Below are 22115 nucleotides of genomic sequence, written 5' to 3'. Positions count from 1 at the left end.
TTCCTGCTGGTTCTTGCGCCGCAGCGTGCGTCCTCCAGCCAAGGAGCTATGGGCCCACAGGGAGGGGCTCATGCTGCGGCAAGGGAGGGCAGCAAAGCCCCCGGCCCCCCCCCTGGCATCCCCCAGCCGCTGCTGCTTCCCCGCAGGGATCTGCGTTCAGGCACGGCTCGGTCTCCCTGTGAGGAGCTGGGAGCCCGTCTCCACCTGGGCGCTCACTGGAGCCGCTTCCGAGTCTGCTGCTTTCTAGGGAGACAGACAAACAGCGTGGGGTGAGCCACAGGGCCCGCTGGGCAACAGGCGGATCTTCAAACTGAGAGCAGGGGCTGCCAGGAGGGGACCTGCTCAGGAGAAGCATCTGGCCAGCCAGAGTCGCTCCTCCCTTACAAATCATGCCTGGGTGCCTGGCGGGCCCGGGTGGAGCAGCCAGCCTTGGGACGGCCACCTCACCTCTCTCAGCAGGGATGTATACCTCCTCCCAGGTATAACCACCCAGGTTCACGGGCTGCCTCAGCCAGTGATCCTCTGCTAACATGGCCAGCGTTGTGCGCTGCTCTGGAACGGGATGCAAAAGCCCAGCAATGAGATTCATGAGGCCTGGGGAGAGACAGCGGGGAGAGGAAGGGCTCAGGCTGGGTTTCAGGCATGCTGGGAATGCAGGTTATGGTTTACATTCAAAGAATGGAGATCCTAATTACAAATCCTCCCCATTAATCCCTTGCACAGAACGGTTCTACCACAGTCTCAGTCACAGGCGCTCAGCTCTGGGAACAACCTGGGATTTCCAGGTTGTGAGGAGAGGAGGCTCAGAGGCTGGAGTGCGGGGTCAGGGCGCCGAGGAGGACAGGAGCAGAAGCAAGTCCCACAGAGGCAGCCCTGAGGCGCTGTTCCCAAGCCCAGCTGTGCCCCGCTGTCCCCCTGGGTTTGGTCTGGGATGAGATGCACCACAGCTTCAGGGGAAGCTCCCAGAATTTACCAGCCGACTGCAGCACCCCGAAGCCTTATAGTCGCAGTGCTCTCGAGGAGCCCAGCGGCCCTGCTGATGGGGATTTCCTTAGCCTGACACACAAATTAGTTCTCTGTGCCTCCCACAGAAAACAAGGCCGATGTCCTTTTCCTGTGAGGGTCAAGCCAGACAATTCATTCAGAAATTGTACATTAACACATCATCATCTGGCCCCTGGCATTCAAGTGAGATAAAACTTGTGTTAGAGTTACATGGGCGCCATGATCGATCTTACAGTTGTCTGCCAGAGCAAACCATCCCTGCGCAGAGCGAACCAGGCATTATTTGTTCTGCTTTTCTCGTGTATAAACCTCACCGGAGCTTGGCAAGCGGACAGGTTGGTCATCAGAATAAATGGGAGACCTGGAATCTGAAACTGATAAAACCTGGGGCAGCTGGCTGCATTCATTGCGGGCAGGGAGAACTGTAGAACTTGCCCAAAAAGGATACCTGGGACAACTCTGCTTCAGTGAGCGGCCTTTATAGTCCTTGCAGAGCACATTCGGAAGCATTTTTCCCGTCTTCCCCTTTATTTCTGGGGAGTAAACCCTGCTCGTACTTCCCCAAGAGAGCTGTTCCTTTAGGAAAGCAAATGGGAAAAATACTCACCCTCTGACACAGTCCGGGGGGGGTTCAGAACAGCCGCCATGGTCTCCTCCAGCTCGCAGAAGGGATTCTCCCCAAATACCAGGGTGTAGAGGGTGATGCCGAGTGACCACATCTCCAGCTCAGGGCCGTGGTACCTACGCAGGGATAAACTTGCGTAAACTCAGGCTGCAAATACGCAGTCGTGTGCTAAAGACGGTAACAAGAAAGAAGGGCGCTGATCGCCCTTATCGCCAGTGTTTAACACGGGAGAATCCTGGTGAGGCTCCGTGTGGTTTGAGCAGTCTGTATTGTCCTTCTCCATGGAAGAAAAGCAGCCAAAGAACGGCCAGCCACCTCTGGTTGATGAGCACGAGCAATGTGCTCCTCAGCTTCCACCCGCGCCAGCCGGTGACAGGGCAACGGAAGCTGCCTCCTCCTCCTTCACCACAAGCTACAGCTACCAAGTAAGTGTTCAAACGGAAGATCAGACACTTCAGTGCAATCCCATTTCCCCCCCAACCCTTTCAAAACAAAAGTTATTTGGAAATAAATATTCTCGATCCAGATTCCATCTGAGAAGAAGGGGAGGTTTCTTCACCCAGTAACAGGCTGAGCTCCCAGGGCAGCGCGTGTCACCCCTGCCTGGCTCCCAGCAGGGATCCCCTCCCCTCCTCGCACAGCTTTCCCTCCCACCCCGTTCAGAGGAGCTGCCCGAAGGACCCACAAGCAGGGTACCACATGCGCACGCACAATTAATGGTCACCACCCTGTGATGGCAAGGCTTCCCCCAGGAGGGGGTAAGAGAGTGCTGGCCGGCAGGTATGTGGCACTTGAGAAGGAGAGAACAGGGAAAGGACAGCTGAGGTCTGGGTGGCGCATCCAAGGTAGCAGCAACGGAAGAACCTTGAGTCCAGAGGGGAGATGAGCAATGATCAAACTGCAAAACCTTGTAGAGGGAAGCAGGTAGACAAGAAGGGGACAGGCGAGACGAGAGTGGGGGAAGTACAGAACACAGCCGTGGTGAGGGGCAGAGGCTACACAGCAAAACTTGCTCATAGAATCACAGAATGACAAAGTCGTTTGGGTTGGAAAAGCCCTTTAAGCTCACCAGGCCAAACCATTCCCCTAACCCTGCCATCCCACCCCCAAATCCTGGCCCTAAGCACCTCATCTGTCCTTCTTTTAAATCCCTCCAGTGATGGGGACTCAACCACCTCCCTGGGCAGCCCATTCCAGAGCCTGACAGCCCCCCTCCTGTCAGGCAGTTGTAGGGAGCGATAAGGGCTCCCCTCAGCCTCCCCTTCTCCAGGCTGAACACCCCCAGCCGCTCCCCATCAGCCCTGGGCTCCAGACCCTCTAAAGGAGCAGCCTTTGGTAAAGCCAGGTCACTGCCCACCACAGGTATGAGGAGAAGGGCAGCAGGCTGATGTTCCCATTAGGGAAGATTAAGGGAAAAGGACACGTTCAAGTCACAGCACAACTCATCCAGACTCTTCCACCAGGCTGGAAATTAAAACCACAGGCTTGTTCTTGAACTCAGCTCTGCAGCAGGACGGACATTTAGTACAAGGCTTTGCAAAACATCTGACCATAGTAAGCAAGCCTGTCACCAGACTGGCTCAGAAACAACATCGTATGTATTCAAGCCTTTGCAAAGAATTTCTGTCGCTGCAGCACCCTACTTTATCTGCATTCAAACCTTTGCAAGCGATTTCTGCTACTGCAGTGCCCTAAATCTCCCTGCAGTGCCCTGGGGTTAGATACTCCAGCAGAGTACCGATGGCAAAGCAGCCTGGCTTCTCTGTTCCAGCCCTGCACACACGCTGGTTTTGGTGCGACTGACACAAAAATGACTTTCCAGAGGGTGACATACGGTTTGCCAGTGAGCACTTCTGGTGAGCAGTATTCGATCGTCCCACAGAAGGTATAAAACAATTTGCCAGGCTCCAGGTAGGCAGCTGAACCAAAGTCCACTAATTTGACTGTGAAATCTTCAGCAATGACGATGTTTTCATCCTTGATGTCTCTGTGAAGGATGTTTCTACAGTGGAGATACCCAACGGCCGACACAAGCTGAAAGAGGAGGAAAGCACTGGGTGTTACTACACAGAGGCGGCCTTCTGGACAATCTAGGTGGCATCATGGAGGTCCCACAGCCACATCTCAGCTTGTTTTGACGCTATATACACAAGATCTAGACCCTCATTTTGGTAAGGGGAAGCGAACTGGGGCACGCCTGTCAGCAATGCTGCCGCAGGTGTTACACTGCTCTTGGGAGAGGGACTTAAAAAAAGCCTTTGCTTGCTATCCTGTCTCAAACGTGCAGGAGGACGGCACGGCACAGTCACGATGCACTTGTTCTTTTGGTTAGAAGCATCCGAGCTTGCTGCTACAGTCCTGCGAGTTACTCTATTTTTATCCCAGCTTCATCTGGAGGGTCCTTTGATCTCTCCAGAAGGGTGTTACCGTGTGCCTCCGATACTGCAGGATGACAAAGCATTTAGGGGTGAAGTTTGGTGTAAATAATACAGTCACTCCTAAATTCCATTCTTCTTCCTGCACGATTCACGCTATCGTGCCCTAACGAAGAATAGCATCAGAATTATATCACCTTGGAGACAATCGTGATCCCTACCACAACACATCTGAGCAAGAAAAGCAGATGGCTGAGGGAGAAAATCTTCTATTTATAACACAGAGCTCCCTCCCCAGAGAAATACTGTACAGGTCTGAAGTAACAAAGCACCCCCACAGACCCAGGGTCGGCTTGGGAAAAGGGCTTTTCCATCAGCAGTCCAAAAGGGCCGTAGGCTGCAATTTGTGAATGCATGCTGCGCAGCAGACACCGAGAGGGGGCATCGCTGTGGCTGCCATCCACCATCAGCACCCCAGGCCTGGGGAGTGGGGACGCAGTGGTGGGTGGCCAGGTGCAAAGTAATTCCTGCATGCCTTAGAGCAAGGGGTTTACTCCAAAACCCATGAGGGGGAATTACTTGGGGACTCCTGTTGCAGTTAACTCACTGAACAAAGGACAGTGCAGCTCTCAGCCAAGCTCCTGACTCAGTGAACGACCTCGAGTTGTTTTGAACTATGCCAGTTATTTTGCATTATGCCAGTTAAAATCCAAGCTAATTTCTCGATTTTAAATCCCTTAAGAAGAGGAGAGCCCTTTACCCCCATAACCAATCTAAACCAAGCATCGATATAAGGGAAAGCGTGGCTTCTAGTGAGGCCTGGGCAACGTCCACACGCTTTCCTCCTCCCACAGAGGAAACGCGACTGCTGCGTGAACGGGCACCCTGGTGACAAGGGGGCTGTGTGCTGCGACAGTCGCAGCCAAGAGGCGATGGCTCTACAGGACATCCACATATGAAGTAAGGTCCTGTACAGGTTTCTTTGCTACAGGTTTGTAAATAAACCTTGAAAAGGTTTCTGCGGGTAGCACTTCAGTCAGTGAGAAATCGGCCCTACAGAATAACGAGGAGAAGCTCTGCAGGTGTTGAACATGACACCGCTGCAGCGTACCTGCTGCCCAGCCAGTGATTCTGAGCGAAATAGGGTCCTGGTTCTTACCTTAACCAAGTCCTCCCTGCAGGTAGCAACTGCACGTCCCCAGCTCTCACCTGTCTGAATATATAGCTCGCTAATGGCTCATCCAAGTTGGGCTGACTGTCAATGAATGTAAAGAGATCCAGACCAGACCCATGCTTCTCCATCACCAGCTGGAAGAAGTGTTCATTCTCAAATACACCCAGCACCTATAAATAACAGACCTTTGTGATCATGTGCTTCATCCTCAGGCTGCCTTTTTTTTTTCTTTTTAAACAAACACTGCTCTCCTCTGGGAGATTTAATCAACGTGTATTATAATTTTTGAAGTCTCATTTCACTGAGCACAAATGTTTCTTGAAAAGAGAGCAGAATCAAAACCAAGAGGAATTATCTTTCTGGGGGAAAAACCCCAACAACCCACCAAGCCCCAAACAAAGAAGAGGAATCGAGATATGTATCCAGGTTATTTACTGAGCTGGTATGTGGTCTTATGTGGCATCCCACTTCCAAGATGTGCATCCTATCATCTGGAAATAACACACAGGCTTTTTTTCTGTTTAGTCACACCTTCGGGTCTACGTTTACATCGATCATTTGGGGTAAAAGCACCGAAGCAAGCGATATGCTGCTGTAACACACCCCCCAAAACAAAGCAGGGTAGGGAGGTTCCTTTCTTTTCTGAAAAGGCAGATTTAATACGGGGCCCTTCCTCACTCCTGAAGAGGAACGCCAGACACCAAGCATTCAAAGGAGTCATCTGATGCAGTTCAAACCACATTCGCCCCGAGTTCACTGTACCTTAATGATACTGGGGTGCTCCAGCCTCAATAGAATTGCAATTTCTTGAGTAACTCTCCCCAGGTCAGGATCATCTACCCAGCAGTCCTCGAGCACCCTCTCCTTCCAGATGAACTTCACCACAACCTACACAGACAACAGCATTCAGCATCACTTGCAGAAGTATGGCTCGAAGTGTTTGGTAAGTTAATTTCCAGAAGAAATGTTAGTGAATCCTATCACTAGCAGGACAGAAGTAACCCAACATGCATCGCTTATAGTATCTTTAAACATATTTGAACTAATTTAGTCCTAGGCACCAAACAATGCACAGAAATGGAATATATTTATTTTCTTTTTATTGATGCTCTGAATTCCAAGGGCTTTGACAGGCCAGCTCACAACCCAGTTACAGCAGCAGTGACTTCTGGCATGGGGTACAGCGGAGGGACATGAGCACTTAACACCCATGCAGAGAAACACCAGCGCTTCCCCCTCAACACCCAAAATACTTCTGCTGAGAAAGAGGAGGGTCCCATAACCTCAATAGGCCTATTCCAGATTTGTGAGTTATGGCACAATAAAGACTTTGATGTTTGTAATTCTCTTCAGGAACAGAAGATTAAAACATGTAATTCTGTTAAGCTTAACATGTACTTCTTTCAAAAGGTTAAACCAGTGACATGCTCAGTCTCACGCTGTGCCCGACGTCTTGGGTAACAGCTCGTACGCTCCGTCAGTGCAGACATTTTGCTGTCCTGTTTCCGTGAGGTTAGGGATTTCAGGTTTCTGTTTAAACAGAGGAAAACCCCAGACTACCAAATAGCAGTCTTTAATAGCGAGGTATTGGCAGAATATGAACACGCTAACCTTTCAGTTTTCATTTCTAAATTTAATTTCTAAATCATTATTGCAACGAGATCTAAAAGAAATCTTTAACCTCCTGGTGATCTTCCTTGCCTCTGGCAGTCCAGACAAAGCCAAAAGATCCTTTGCCAATAAGACGGAGAGTGTCGTAATTTTTTGCGTATTCTCCCTCACATGCCCTTAATCCTTCAAGCTCTTCGGCTCTTCGGGAATTCTCAAAAAGTGAAGTGGATCTGATGGACTAGGCACAGATAAAAAAAAAAAAAAAAAGTGAGACAAAAATGAGTGAGCCACAGAATCATGTTCATAAAGTGACATAAATACTGAAGAGGAAGAACACATCTGCAAGAAGAGCTAAAAGGAAAGAACTTTGGGTTTGATAGCAAGAACCTCATGTTGATGTGACCATCACCACAGGAGACAAGTCAGGTCAACAGTCAGCTCTCAGCAGCTACAGACAGTGATTAATTCAGAGAAAGGTGAAGAAAATGGGAGCACACGCACCTTAGAGGCGCGCACAAAACTCTCGGTGCAGGTAGGAAAATTAATTCATTGTGGTCCATCACCAAATGACACTTTTATTTGATGACTAAAAAGTGGGTGACTTCCCATGTTGTAATTTTTCCAGTAAGTGTATTACAGATGGACAGAACTAAAAGCTGCTGCTTTAAGCTCTGTCTTTAACTTTGGTTATTCCTATTTGCCCCAGTAACCTAAAAAGAGTCAGTATAGAGAAGATATTAAATTCCCAGGGTCTCCCAAACTTCCTGGTAAGCTGACACTTTTGTTCTGCAGATTGGTCTCTTGGCAGACGTGAAGAGCAAACAAGTTCAAGGCCCCCTCCTAAATGATAAGACACCAGTAAAATCCCTCGTAAGGAAACATCACTTGCCTTCCTACCCAGGCCTGCCACACTGCCAGGGAAATCAAACACAACAGAAGTTTTTCCTGCTCTGAGGACAGGGCTTGGGCTCGTTTGTCTCCACAATTATGAGGTTTCTCCACCAAAGATGGTGTCCAAAATGCATGATAACAGAACAACTTTATGACACGCAGGGTATTCCATACCAAGAGGATACGCCACAAATCTCACAGGGGCATTTTTTTCGAATAATGAAATTTGGAGTTATACATGAAATGGCCAGAACTGTTTATATTTCAACATACGCGTGCATGTACATGGAAGATGATTTTCTAAAAGGAAAACAAGAGCCACCTTACTACTCAGCTCTCAAAGGTCTCATAAAAAATATTCCAAATAGCAAGTTTTGCCGACAGCCAAGCTTTTCACTCGAACATCTACTTTGTCTCCCAGCTCACCAACTAAAGGCGAGGCAGGGGAAAGAAAATGCACGTCTAATCTGCAGTCCATTTCAGTAAACAGCAGCTCCCGAGAGTCTGCTGTAGTTCGGAACTGCCACCACTGTACATGTTACACGTGTGATATCTAAATATTGATGTACTTCTCTGTTAGGGTCATCATAAAATCCAGCCACGTCTAGATCTAGGGAATGCAAACATTTATTCGAGGGATCTATTCGAAGATTACCAAATGCAGCATCCCAGGAGACAGCTAAAAACTGCAGTTTTCTTCTGCTGGCACAAGTTTTCAGCCTAGGATTTCCTTTTTTCATAATATTGTGTCATCAGTGCCAGTGCGATTACATTGATTTAAAAATTAATCTCACCACACTTGTGCAAACCTCTGTTGCAGATGTAGTTAAACCAGCCTAAGAACAAGTTTTAAATTAGGTGCTTTCGTGGTTCAGACTGGCAAGGTCACCACGCTAAGCCAAATGCGGACTACCAGCAATGTTACAAAACAGCAATGGTCCTTTTTACAGCAAAGAAACATCTCTTTTGACATAAAAATAGGGAAACTGAGAAACAGCAATACCCGCCCACCACCTCATGACATTGCTTTAATTTGAAAAACTTTTTGACTTTAGCTTCAGCTTAACAGTCAAACAAAGAGAGAAATGCTCAATATTATACATTGGTGGAATTTCTTACTTCTCCAAGGCTCTGTGTAGAAAGATCTGCAATAGACTGGGCAGAGCTGGCCAGACTGGAGAGCAGAAGCTGAGTCCTTGCTACAGCTTCCTTGTGGCTCTGCAGAAGGTCTTTCACCACCCAGACGCAGAAAAGCAGGGTAGGGTCCTGCAGTTCTACCCGCTTCACTTCAAAGAGTATACCTGTGGAAACAGGTCAGGAAGCTAGAATGGCAGAATGAAACTTCAGTGCTGAACGAGGCTGCAGGCATTTTAGGACAAACTTCTGAGCTCTTGAATTCCTCCATTATTCATTTGGGGAACACCTACTCTGTGAGAAATCAGCAGAGGGGCTGACCAAAGCACAGCTCAGAACAGCTGCTCTAGAAAGAGATACTTGGCAGCTACCTCCAGAGTTCCCACCCCCCTGCAGAAACTTTTGTCAGTGTCCAATTGTGATTATCAATTTCACATTGTTACTCTAAATGATGTAAGAATGGGGATTTTATACAACAAACTGCAGAATCCAGCTGAAGGAGCGAACGAAATACATGCCACTACACAATTTAAATACCAGTTTTACAATGGAGTTTGTATTTTCTCTTCAGAAGAAGTTATCAGGTGCAAATAATTTAATTGTGTTCTAAGAATATTTCTGACTATTCAGTCTGGATTAATTTCTTAGTAACTTTGTAGTTCATAACACCTGCTTTTCCAATACCCTCTGAGTAGACTTAAATACCATTTCTTCTTCTGGAAATGCTAGAGTTTCTTCCTTCCTCTCCACTGTGAGCTTCTAACCAGAACTGGCTGCCTTCTGCAAAAACGTGGGTGAAAAAAAGCTTCCCAATAAGAGTTTTGGGAAGGGGAGAAATAGGTTTAACTTACTTAATTGTGAACCATCTCTGTGACAGCAATTCCCAGTGTAGCTGCCTTCCAGAATCTCCAAGGTCAAAGAAGCTGCTGGATTCAGCCTTCCTTCTTGTTTCACTGGGGTCGATGTTACTTTTATCTCCATATTTTGCTGTCCATGCAACTGACAGTCTTCTTCAGGACTACCCTTGCTTTCCAGTGGGTTTCTGTTGACATTGTCCCCCACAGTCTCTGCAGGAGTTTCAGGCTTCTCAAGAAATGCTTTGCTGGATTCTTCAGAGTTTTCTAAATGCCTTCGGGAAGCCAGCCACCCAGAACCATCTTCTGCAGCTGCAGGAATACCTAAACAATTGTCAGAGTTCCCCTTGGCACCAAAATTCAGACCCAGTACCTCAAGACCAGAGCAAATATGGTTCAGCTCAGTGTCCGATTCTTTAACGTCTTCAGAGGTTGTGGCAACTCCTTGTGGAGAAGCACTGCAACCCATTTTATTTCCCAAGCAAACATGGATAGTATTTCCTCCATTTGCAAAGAAAGATGAAGAATCATTTAGCAGGCACTTTTCAACGATGACATGCTCAAGACTGGAACGTTTCATAGCACATGTCAAGTTTGGTTTTGATAACTGTCCTGTAACCACGTGGCTTTGAAAGTCTTGTCTGCAGCCTGGTGGCGTGTCAGACCACGGCTCATCTATTACTGGTATTCCAGGTGAGTTACAAGTAATATAAGAGGGCAGCTTAAGTGGGCCATAGGATGTGGTATCCAGACTGTCTTCTTGCCTAGAACAAACAGGCGAGCAGGCAACGTTTACTGAAGCAGCTTGACTCCAGGCATCAGTGGAGTGCTGATGCTGCAGCATTTCACATGGCAACCCACAGGTCTGCTGACAATTTCCTTCCCTGAGGTCTTGGTGATGAACTTGTAATTGGTTAGGCAAGCCTCTAGTCTCACTGGCATTCCGAGTCTCAGACACACCAGATAGTGTGCTCTCACCGCTTCTTACTGGAATCTTCATGTTCTGATCTAAATCCAAGTGTTCTGAATCAGATGACATGGGAGAGAACCTTGCAGAGAGCATCTTTTGAGAATTATTTGATCCTGCAGCTTCTACTGCTCTGCACTGTTCCACTGCTCTGATTCTGTCAAGCCAGGTTTCAGGGCAAGGCTCTCTACGGTTGGCTGACAGCCCATCAGTAGCCACGCTGCAAGGATTCAAAGATATTAGTGGTATCATGATGACAAAAGAATGAGAAAACCGACATACTGCATACTACTCACTCTTCTGTCACTATGGTCACCATTGAAAACCTGCACCAATTGTTTTATTGTTAAGTCTAAAAGAAAAAGGCAGAAAGCTGTTGGCACAGGCATCCAAAATCCTGACAAATTCCATCTTGACCAACAAAGAGCAGGTATGCTCAAATGGCACCCCTTCCCTCTGGATTACTTCCTCCTCTAGCTTAATTTCTAAATATATATCACAGATCATTGACCACAATGAAAGCCAATAGAGGTGGTGGGATATTTCTAGTTCAGAGAACAGAAGATCCCTTGTCTGTCTGACAGAAGATGGATGTCCCCATCCATCAATTTAACCATGGTTCACTGAAGCCCGCAGCACAAGGTATTTTACAGACATTTCTATCAGTAAAAACGCAGAGTAGAAGAACAATCCATGCAGCAGAGCACTTACAATCCAAGTATGACGTCAGAGACATATACCCAGGCAAGCACAAGGAAATAATGAGATTATCAGTCTCTTTAAAAAGCAGCAAGAACTGTGCTGTAATAGTCTAGATATTAAAAAATAATTTCCGAGGGTTAGAAGTATTAATGTGGAAGGCTTAAAATTTGACTTAAGATAAACCACATGCATCCTAGAGGTACTTGCACAGAATTTCTAACCTTGTAACGGGAAGAAGACCTGGAAAGGTTCAATAAAAACAGCTGGACTTCAGTAATGCTGTCGGAATGGATGACCTGACAGTTACACCAAGCACCGGAAGGAATAACATTTAGAATTCATTCCAGTGAACCAGGCTTCGGCGCAACACCAGCTGGTGGATACCATGGAAGGAGATAAACATTCACTGTTTCTGACCCAGCAAAGACAGAGCCTGATTACCTTCCCTAGCTTGGGTTTCCTAGCACTGGTCCCCTTCAGAGACAGAACTCCTGTAACTTTACAATTGTATGTTGTACAGATCTAAACAAAAATCTAAGGCAGGCAAAACTCAACCTGTCTTGCAAACAGCGCTCAGATTCTAAAGAGAGCAAAGTGCAGAAGGCTCTTGTTACACTTTCCCACAGGCATCACAGAGGTGAAGAAACAGCTTTTGCTGGTGATTGCCACCACAGCCCTTCATTTTTCATAGTGAATACGCAGTCCCTGAAATGCCTACCTATCAGAGGGTGTGGATGCCACTTCAGGAGGTGAGGGAGTAGAAAATAAACTGGTCCCATTCTTTTGTTTAGTCTCTTTGTGTATTAATTTGTCGTCTCCATGTCTTCTTTCCAGTTTCTGCTCTTCATCTCTTGACAGTAGGCCTGCAGCCAAGAAGCTGCTGCCTGTACCAAACAAGAAGAAAAGTGAAACCAACTTAAATTTTTACATTTGGGCTTCAGAGACTACCGTGATCATCAACAATCTTGGAACTGCCTTGGTCTCTCTCGTCCCTAAAGAATTAAGTATAAAAGGTAAAGTTGATTAAGGCAAAGTGGTCCAAATATGAGCACTCCACTCTATGTTGGCCTGAGAAGTCATCACATGCAGAAATCTAAATGTTTCATGGCTGCCAAAATTTGCCTTGCTATCAAAGCTCTTGGACAGGTATTAGCCTCCTGGCTTAGCCTCTTGGATTGAAGTTCAGAGACCCCAAAAAAGGCCAGGGACCATACATAGACAAAAAAAAAAAAAAAAAAAAAAAAGCCCCAAACACACATACACTGCCCATTCCAGACACTTACAATGAAAAGGTTAAAGGTTTAGACTGCATTTATGTAACTCACTGAAATCGCAGGACAAAAAAAGCATACAGTCTAAACATGTTTAAGAGAAAGAGAACTTCTCCCCTTCCCCAGTGACAAGAGATCAAAAGAGAAAACCTTGAGTTTGTAAGATGAAGTAAACCAAATATTGTTAATGAGTGAAGAAATCGGATTCGAATCTAGAACAATCCTCCCATGTTCTAAAGGGTGAGTGCCTGCAGTGCTTCCTCACCGAGTAACTGAATCACTCCTAGATTAGGGGCATCACTTTATCAAAGAATTACTGAAGAAATTGCACACTGTCTTCTAACTGTTCTTCGTTCCAGCAGTCTGCATTGTTTTCAATGCAGACCTGCATTTCCAAGCAAAGAAAAGAGATAAAGAAAACCGGGGGGGGGGGGGGGGGAAACGGGAACAACACACACGACACGAGACCAAAAATGAAGGAGACAAAACCAGCATAAAAGATCTGGATACAGATGAAAGTATGTGCTTGCTTGTGTTCTCTGTTTTGGGCAGAGCTAGCTGGAAAGATGTATTTGGAGACGTGAGGCTTCCTTGCTTCTGTTGTGTTTAGAGAAATACAATTCTGATCAATTCTTTGTAAATGCAGCGAACTGCAGCAGTGGGATACGTGATGCCTCCTAACTGAAACACCACAGCATTGAACATTAGCCAGCAGCATGAGTCAGTTCAGAAGAACATTAGAATTCCCCCTTAAAATATTAGTCCTGAGTATCTACAGCTCTGCTGCAATACTGTCACAAAAGCTGTATTTTACACATCCTAAAATACTCAGAGAGCCTAACAGGGGAGGGAGGGAAAGGGAAGTGCTTGTTAAGTACAAAACATTCTCTATTAACTGTGTAATTTCCAACTTGGATATTCAGTTTCATCTTCTTAGCAAGGAGAGAAGCACAACCTCAGGTGAACAATTCTGTTTACCTTAGGTCACAGGGGAAAACTGTCCTGGTTTCGGCTGGGATAGAGTTAATTTTCTTCATAGTAGCTAGCATAGTGCTGTGTTTTGGATTTAGTACTAGAAGAATGTTGGTAACACACTGATGTTTTTAGTTGTTGCCAAGTAGTGCTTAGACTGCTCAAGGACTTTTTGAGCTTCTCCTGCTCGGCCAGGTGCATAACAAGCTGGGAGGGAACACAGCTAGGACAGCTAACCCAAACTGACCAAAGAGCTATTCCATACCATATAACGCCATGCTCGGGGGGGTTAGTTGATACTAACAGTCCAAAAATATACTGTTGTGGGGGGGGGGGGGGGGGGTGGTTGAAACGGGAACAACACACACGACACGAGACCAAAAATGAAGGAGACAAAACCAGCATAAAAGATCTGGATACAGATGAAAGTATGTGCTTGCTTGTGTTCTCTGTTTTGGGCAGAGCTAGCTGGAAAGATGTATTTGGAGACGTGAGGCTTCCTTGCTTCTGTTGTGTTTAGAGAAATACAATTCTGATCAATTCTTTGTAAATGCAGCGAACTGCAGCAGTGGGATACGTGATGCCTCCTAACTGAAACACCACAGCATTGAACATTAGCCAGCAGCATGAGTCAGTTCAGAAGAACATTAGAATTCCCCCTTAAAATATTAGTCCTGAGTATCTACAGCTCTGCTGCAATACTGTCACAAAAGCTGTATTTTACACATCCTAAAATACTCAGAGAGCCTAACAGGGGAGGGAGGGAAAGGGAAGTGCTTGTTAAGTACAAAACATTCTCTATTAACTGTGTAATTTCCAACTTGGATATTCAGTTTCATCTTCTTAGCAAGGAGAGAAGCACAACCTCAGGTGAACAATTCTGTTTACCTTAGGTCACAGGGGAAAACTGTCCTGGTTTCGGCTGGGATAGAGTTAATTTTCTTCATAGTAGCTAGCATAGTGCTGTGTTTTGGATTTAGTACTAGAAGAATGTTGGTAACACACTGATGTTTTTAGTTGTTGCCAAGTAGTGCTTAGACTGCTCAAGGACTTTTTGAGCTTCTCCTGCTCGGCCAGGTGCATAACAAGCTGGGAGGGAACACAGCTAGGACAGCTAACCCAAACTGACCAAAGAGCTATTCCATACCATATAACGCCAGGCTCGGGGGGGTTAGTTGGTCAGTTGTGGGGAGAGTAATCGCGGCTCAGGACAGGCTGGGCATCGGTCAGCAGGGAGTGAGCAATTGCATTGTGCATCACTTGTTTTATATATTCTGTATATTCTCTTACCATTATTATTATTACTATTGTTGTTATTCTCTCTCATTAAACTGTCTCTATCTCAACCCACGGGTCTTACTTTTTTTTCTTCCAATTCTCTCCCCCATCCCACTGAGGGAGGGGGAGAGTGAGCGAGTGGCTGCGTGGTGCTTAGTTGCCAGCCAGGTTAAACCACAACAAAATCCAAATTAAAAACTACATGGAGGTACACGGCTTTTGCAAAGCATGCTCCTGTGTTCATAGGCAAATCTCTCGTCTCTGTTAATTTTACCTTTGTTCCAGCAGCCAGAGCCAGTTGTATGACAGGCAGTGACATCTTCAAAGACGCACTCACTCTCTGCCCCCATGGAGTCATCAAGAGGAGGTAATGGCAAAGAACAGTCACTGCTTCTCTCCATGTTGTTATAGAAACCAGGGATCAGGAATGTAATGTTCTAAAACATAGAACAAAGCCTTGTGAAGCTACGCTGGCTCTCACAGGTTGGGGGCAAGCACTCACAATCCATGTTTGTAGACCTGATTCTCATGAATCAGCCAGGCAAAAGTGATCTGCATGACTGATGGGGAACATGTACTTGAAATCCATACCAGCTCCTTGGCACTACCAGGATTAGCAATTACAGCAGGGGAATTTGCGTATCATCCTACAACTCGCTTGCCAAACACATGGAACACAGGGGTTTTGTGACAGAAATGAGTCTGTAAAGATGACTTTACAATTCCCATGGCTGTGCTGCCACAGGAGTCTTTTGGGAGGGATTAAAACTCCTGTCTTACCTTTCCCAACAGTTCTTTCTTCTCATAGCCAAAGAGCATTAAAGCAAAACTATCCTTGATGCCACAGATGGTTCCATCTGACTGGACAGTAATAAGACCACTGATGGTGGAGAAAACGACGACTGTAGCAGAGTAATGACAGCCTGTGAAGGAGCCGCCGCCTTCTGTCTGCGGAACGCTGTCTGTCTGCACTGCCGCTTGGCCCTCCTCCAGAAGGCTTACTTGCAGCTTTACACTCAGAGGAAACAGGTTACCCTCTCTGGATCGGCCTACGGCTCGCTGGATCCTGGCAATCTAAATCAAAGGGGAAAAAAAAATGAAAAATACGAAACAGAAAATCTCTAGCTAACCAAATGGTTTGGTTTTATTTCAGAATTCATTATAAAATTACATGGGAACATTCTCAGGAAAAAGGAGCAGGAAAAGATAAACGAACCAATCCTGTGAATATCAAAATGAACAAAGTCTGGTTTTCTAAGGATTTGGAATCCAGGGTTGAACTCCTGTATGACTATCCTGATGATGAAGACCAGGAAAGTCCATGCTGCAGCTTTTCAGCAAATGAGGCCTCTTGCAGCTATCTAGCTGCCAGTTTTCAGGGCATTTGCAAGATCTGGGTATGCGTTAGACTCTCACTCCTCTGACAGACATGACTGAAACAGGCTAAAGAATTCAAAGGGATTTTAGGGAGCTGGCAGAGACAGCGTGGTTTCTTAAAAAGCCAGGACTGGAGAAAAGTTTCTTTCACCCGGATAGATTCCGCAGTGAGAGGTCGAGGCTTGGTCTTGTTCCTAGTTAGGACATATCACCGAATCACAGAATGGCGGGGGTTGGAAGGGACCTCAGGAGATCATCTAGTCCAACCCCCCTGCTAAAGCAGGTTCACTCAGAGTAGGGTGGACAGGACATACTCAGACAGCAGCTCCATAAATAAGCAGCATACCCTCTTTCAAGGGACTTGCGCTTCTCTCCGAAAAGGCTCTCCGCTGTTACATAAGGAGAGAAAAGAGTGAGCACCTATGTCCCAAACGGGAAGAGCATGAAGAATGTGGTTGGTGCTTATACTATACCTTTGGGATTTTTCTGCCTAGAGGAGGGATCTGCACAGAAGGAATCAGGTCCTGTATGTGGAGCCCAACTACTTCTTCCAGTGTTGGGTAGCCATGGAGATGGGCAAAAAGGAGGTCACACGATATAATCTCTCCCTTGGGAAGAAAATTTACAGCACTATTTTAATTTTAGCATTTTAGCCACAGTCCACTCAATCCTTTATCAACCATTTCTGCACATAACTAAGCAAATGGCAGGAAGTTTCCTTCTGCAGTCTCTTTGTGGATACAACCACCTCAGTAAAAGCAGACACAGCATCGTGCAATACTTCTCCGACACTGTCATGCACAGAGCCTGCCCTTTGCATAGGGGAGAAGCAGGGAAGTCCAACGCTCCTCACAGAACTTTTTCTCAGGAAGCTGATCCCTCCCCAAGGGCTTCCCTGCCATGAGTAACGAACCCCCTGCCAAACTGTCACTGTTCAAGGCTAAGATGTTCCCGGGGGACTTGTCGAGGTGAGCCGCGTGGGAGATACATGCACAGGTCCTGCATGGGCAGCCCCGCTGCATACACACCTCACGTTCACAAATGGTATCATGCCTACTGCTTTTAGATGTATTCCATTTGCACAGAAACTCTCACACATTGCAGTCTCCTTTGATTGTTAGGAAAACACTCACGTCAACCCTGAAGGAAACAGATGCTGACAGTCTTTCCACTGGTTCCAGCACAACCACACAACACTGCTTGTCCTTGCTTCTTATTTGCCTTAGCCAGACCGAGACAGGGATCTTTTCCTTCAGACGGCCAATAACATCCACCTTACCATAGGATTCAGAGATACAGACATAATTTACTATGGCTGTGACTATTTAGCAAGAATTTCAAACAAGAATAAGATATTGAGCCAAGATATCTCCTGCCATTGTTAGAAAAATGTTTCTTCACTCCTTACTAGTTTTTTTATTGGAAGAAACACAGTTTTAATAGAGATGAAAAGGTTTGCAAATAATCCACTGATCATGCACTAAATGTTGTCGTTGCTTTTGTATCTTCTCTCCCAGCCTCAAGATGACTAACGGCATTTCCTTCAGCACAAAAAACATGCCCATCTAATACCTTGCATTCAAGAGAAGTGCCTTTCAGAGGTGCCTTATTTAGGAGATGCCCCGTGGTGCTAATGAATACTCCACATCAGTAACATAGTTCTTACTTTAAGCTGCAAAAATAGCAGTTTAATTTCTTAGAGGAGGAGACTCCTCTGAAATGTTTATTTATCTTATAACCTGCAGATTTCATATCAAGTCTTTCATCATTTCTATGTGATCTTGACAGAATGGGTTTATGAATTACACAGCAACTCCTATAAAGTACTTGGAATGGCCGTAGCTTAGAATTAGCGCCTTTATCAGACATTGAATTTTAATTCTGGATTTCACCAAATGAAACTTTGGTGTTTTTTTCTCCCCACATCCAATTGTAGATTCAGGAAGATCAGGCTCCGAGATGCTGACAATTTCAGTACAAAAGTAACACATCAGGAAGAACAGAAGCTCATTTTCCAAGTATTTTCTAGTGACAGCTCACAACAGCAGCAAAAGAAAATAACTTGGAGACATTTCTCAGGCAGTTCTCTTACAAACAGCCCCGCTATAAGTCAAATAGAAATTCTACTCTTCTGCACCAACTGGGGTGTTTTGGCACAGACATTTCACAGGATTTGACTGACTTCTAACTTTATAATATGCAGAATGCAATTTAAGGTAATTTTTCAAATATTTTAATAGACCAGACAGTCGGAAACTTTTCCAGAACAGGTCTCTCCATTTTAAGCAATCTATATTGATTTTTTTTTTTAATCTAATGTCCTTTAAGTTCTGATTTGGTCAAGTCATCATGACTTGACATGTTGGCAGCTGCAAGGCTCTCACGGCTGCCTCCCAAACCATCTCTTACCCTTTGAATTCCCACATCTGCAAACTTTTAAACCAAAGAGTCCTACAAATGACATAATTGCCCAAACACCCACAAAGTTAAACATATCAGGAAATTATATTGAAAAAGTCAAAAAAAACCCCAATCCCCAAACCAAAGCCAACAAAAACACTGTATATGGTGGGGAATATTTGCTTGAACATTTCACGTACCACAGTTCCTGAAGCCACCAATGAACATTCACCAGTTTCTATGCACTCCTCGCCCACAGCTTCCCATACCTCTTGACTGGATTTGGATATGAAGCGGGACAGCTTTTGACCAATGAGTTCCTGACTACTGCACCCAAGCAGCTTGCAGGCTTTGTCATTAGCCACTAGGATCTAGAAAAGCAGAAAAAAACCCCAAAACCAAAACAAAGAAGAAAAGCTGCAAGGTTTGTTAGTAGATCATCACCTCCTCGGGTTGTTGCTTTAATGTCTTATAATATCCCTTCCCCTTGGTGGAAATGGAGTGGTCCTTTTAAACTCTGATATCTTCAGAAACGGTTACTGAAGCTTCTTGCTCCAGGACATCCCTTGCCCACACGTCTTCTCAGTTAAGAGGGTCTGAGACATTGCTTTCCTTTTAGGTTTCCTGCTTTCTTTTAACTGCCTACCCGCTCCAGCCTCTTGTGTTGTCTAAATAATTACATTCACAGAGGCAAAACTACAAAGTTGGATTTGCAGGCGAAGCCTGGGCATACCACAGAATTTTATCCACACCCGAAGGCATGCAGTAATCACACCAGTCATGGGCATGCTTAAGCCATACATACAGACCAAGTCAGGATTAAATGTCTTTACGATGGGCAAGTCAGTTCAAGCTAAAAATGGCACAGCTTTTTAGTTTTCAGTACTCAATTTTACATTAACGTTTACTCTCAGGACAGAAGCAGAGGAATTCTCTCCCTTCCGATGCAAAATGCATATTTACTGGGTCAGATAAAGAGACCTCGTGCCACCACAAACCCATCCTAGGGTTGGCACTTAACAGACAGAAGGCTTGAAGCACATTCTGCTCTTCCTTTCTTTACTCATGCCACATCACAGCTGCACTCTTTTTTATCCCCTTTTTCTGTTTGAAAAAAAGACTCAAGGCATCCATGCTTCTATATTGTCTTGTATATTTTGCTAACTACAACCTGCAATGGAAACAAACACGTTGTCAGTCTTGAGAAGACTGCTGAGCTTGAGAAGACTCTAAAATGCCTTCACGATGCTCTGACTGCCTGCAGATACACGCAAGGATAACAGGCGGTTTCCCCCTTCTGATGTCATGCAACCTATACCAGAGATGGCCTGCTTAGTTCAGCAGTTGCTGCTACAAATACCTCTGTGGTGTTGACATCCACGGTGAAGATGGCTTTGTTTGGATTGCGCACCACAGTTGGGAGATGCTGGCTAGATTCCTCCACGGTGAGGGCGTGCAAAAAGGAGGAAGAAGCAGAACTTCCAGTGGAAGGAGAGGCAGAATCCCACCGAGCCCACAAGTTACTGATTTTGCTGGTACAAATGTTATGAGCTACCAGTGAAGACAAGCAGTAAGAGCTCCATTTCTCTCCTGCAAGAAGATAAAGATCGGCTATGTTAGCTATAACGGGCTGCTACAGGAGTATGAGAGGAACAAATAAAAAAAAAATAAATCAGTTGTCAGCTGAAGCAACTGTCCCAAAAGGAAACCCCAAATATATGCCTCTAGATCTTTTAAGAAATTACAAGAAAATACAATCAACGGAACTAAAGAAAACATAAGAAAATCTAATAAACATGTATTTTTGAATCACAGCCACCGGAACAATTAAACTCAGCCCATAGGCCAGAAAAAAATTGCCAACATCCATAAGATTCAACCAGACTAGTTAACTTTTATTTTTCACTTAATAGTGTTTAAAAGGTTTTGAAATATCTCAAGTTAAAACTGAAACTGTTATTAAATATAATTACAGTAACTGTTCAAGCCCTTATTACATACTGCATTAGTCAGAAGTCAGTTAATTAAACTGTTCACAAGACATGACACTGAAATACCTGTGCCCACACCAACGTTTTATGTTACACAACGCCAAATGATTCTAACTAAAACGTTCAAAAGTTTAGACTAGATATAAGGAAGAAGTTCTTTACAATGAGGGTGGTGAGACACTGGAACAGGTTGCCCAGAGAGGTAGTGGAGGCCCCATCCCTGGAAACATTCAAGGCCAGGTTGGACGGGGCTCTGAGCAGCCTGATCTAGTTAGCGGTGTCCCTGCTCCTGCAGGGGGGTTGGACTAGATGACCTCTAGGGGTCCCTTCCAACCCAAAACATTCTATGATTCTATGAAAAGTTCTGCCTGTAAAAAACATCTCCCTGGGAAGAGGCATCAGCAGCCAAACGCCATCGTTCCAGTCCCAAACCAGGAAGCAGCTCTGAAGGTTTAGCAGTACTGGAAGAAGTGTTATGAGCAGCTCCTCACAAAGACACCTCTGCATTTATGCATCACATATAGTATGAATATGCTCACTACGATAAAACAGGGAGACCCATACCTGGACACATTGCAAAATGCAAAGCTCTTCCCCTCCTAAAAGAATCCAGTGTAAGAGCGTCTTTCTCCCCATTTGGAAATGTTTCATGTTTTAGATAATAACACAAGGTGGCAGGGCAGTCTGAACAAGCGCTTCCTGGCAGCTACTTATTGCTATCATCTCTAGGTTTGGGGCAAGGGAGGAGGAAGATCTGAACTCATCTGAAACACTTCACCTTCACTGACGACACTTGAACTCAATCTCAAAATACTGCGCTCACCAGACAGAGATGCTCTAAGTCGGCAGAGTTCAGAGAGCTGACTTTTCCTGCTCTTGCTGGCCCAGGGGTAGGATCTGTTCAGCTTATCAGAGTCATTCAAGTGAGCAAGGGCTGAGCCTACTGGTGAAGGCAGAAGGCCCCCTCCTGAGGGGCTGTAAGCCTCGGCTGCCATGACCACACTCTGGTTGCCACGCCGCACCTAGGGAGCCACCATCTGTAACGGAAACGTAAAGAAGTCAGTCAGCCTTGCAGTCAGGCACCAGTGCTGAAGATGCTGGCGGGTAACAACACCTTCTAACCCCATGCATGCCCCTGTAAGTCACGGCAAGGCCGCCGCTTGTTCTTGCGTGTCGCGACCAACGTGTGGTCAGTGCCGTTAACACGAAGGCAACTCTGCTGGCCGTTGTCCTGCCCAGGCGGCACAGGATACCGTGCCTCACGGGACGCCTCCACCTTATTTCTGGAAGAGTTACCAAGCACCCATCCGGCACTCTCCCCCCATTATTCCTGCTCGCTTTAAAAGCAAAAGCTTTGTTAATTTCGGAAGTAATTCCCGGGTTTGGGTTAGCAAGTGTGGCACAGCCTCCCTCACACCCAGGGTGCCGCCCGCACCACCCACCCTCCCGGGGCTGCAGCCCGAGCCCACCGGCAGCGAGGGCCCGGCC

General features: G+C 45.9%; 1 protein-coding gene across 3 annotated transcripts; it reads right to left on the bottom strand.

Annotated features, from left to right (window-relative positions):
* Positions 1 to 12: 12 nt before the first annotated feature.
* PASK (PAS domain containing serine/threonine kinase) lies at positions 13 to 21722 on the bottom strand. 3 transcript variants are annotated; one of them, XM_035900034.1, is made up of 17 exons: positions 21451 to 21722; positions 19997 to 20226; positions 18837 to 19007; positions 17370 to 17510; positions 16710 to 16844; positions 15640 to 15933; positions 15134 to 15296; positions 12057 to 12222; positions 9667 to 10856; positions 8801 to 8982; positions 6861 to 7028; positions 5942 to 6067; positions 5215 to 5349; positions 3465 to 3664; positions 1613 to 1746; positions 448 to 594; positions 13 to 243 (listed from the first exon to the last, which is right to left on the bottom strand). In XM_035900034.1, the coding sequence occupies exons 1-17, from the start codon at positions 21620 to 21622 to the stop codon at positions 47 to 49; spliced, it is 3951 nt and encodes a 1316-aa protein (XP_035755927.1). In that variant the 5' UTR covers positions 21623 to 21722; the 3' UTR covers positions 13 to 46. The 3 variants fall into 3 exon arrangements, with proteins under 3 accessions (XP_035755927.1, XP_035755930.1, XP_035755929.1); XM_035900037.1 differs by lacking the exon at positions 448 to 594; XM_035900036.1 differs by lacking the exon at positions 5215 to 5349.
* Between the last annotated feature and the right edge of the window lie 393 nt (positions 21723 to 22115).

This window comes from Egretta garzetta, unplaced genomic scaffold (genome assembly GCF_000687185.1).
Source record: "Egretta garzetta isolate BGI_Z169 unplaced genomic scaffold, ASM68718v1 scaffold448, whole genome shotgun sequence".
Classification (NCBI taxonomy): Eukaryota; Metazoa; Chordata; class Aves; order Pelecaniformes; family Ardeidae; genus Egretta; species Egretta garzetta.
This window is presented reverse-complemented; position numbering and strand designations above follow the sequence as displayed.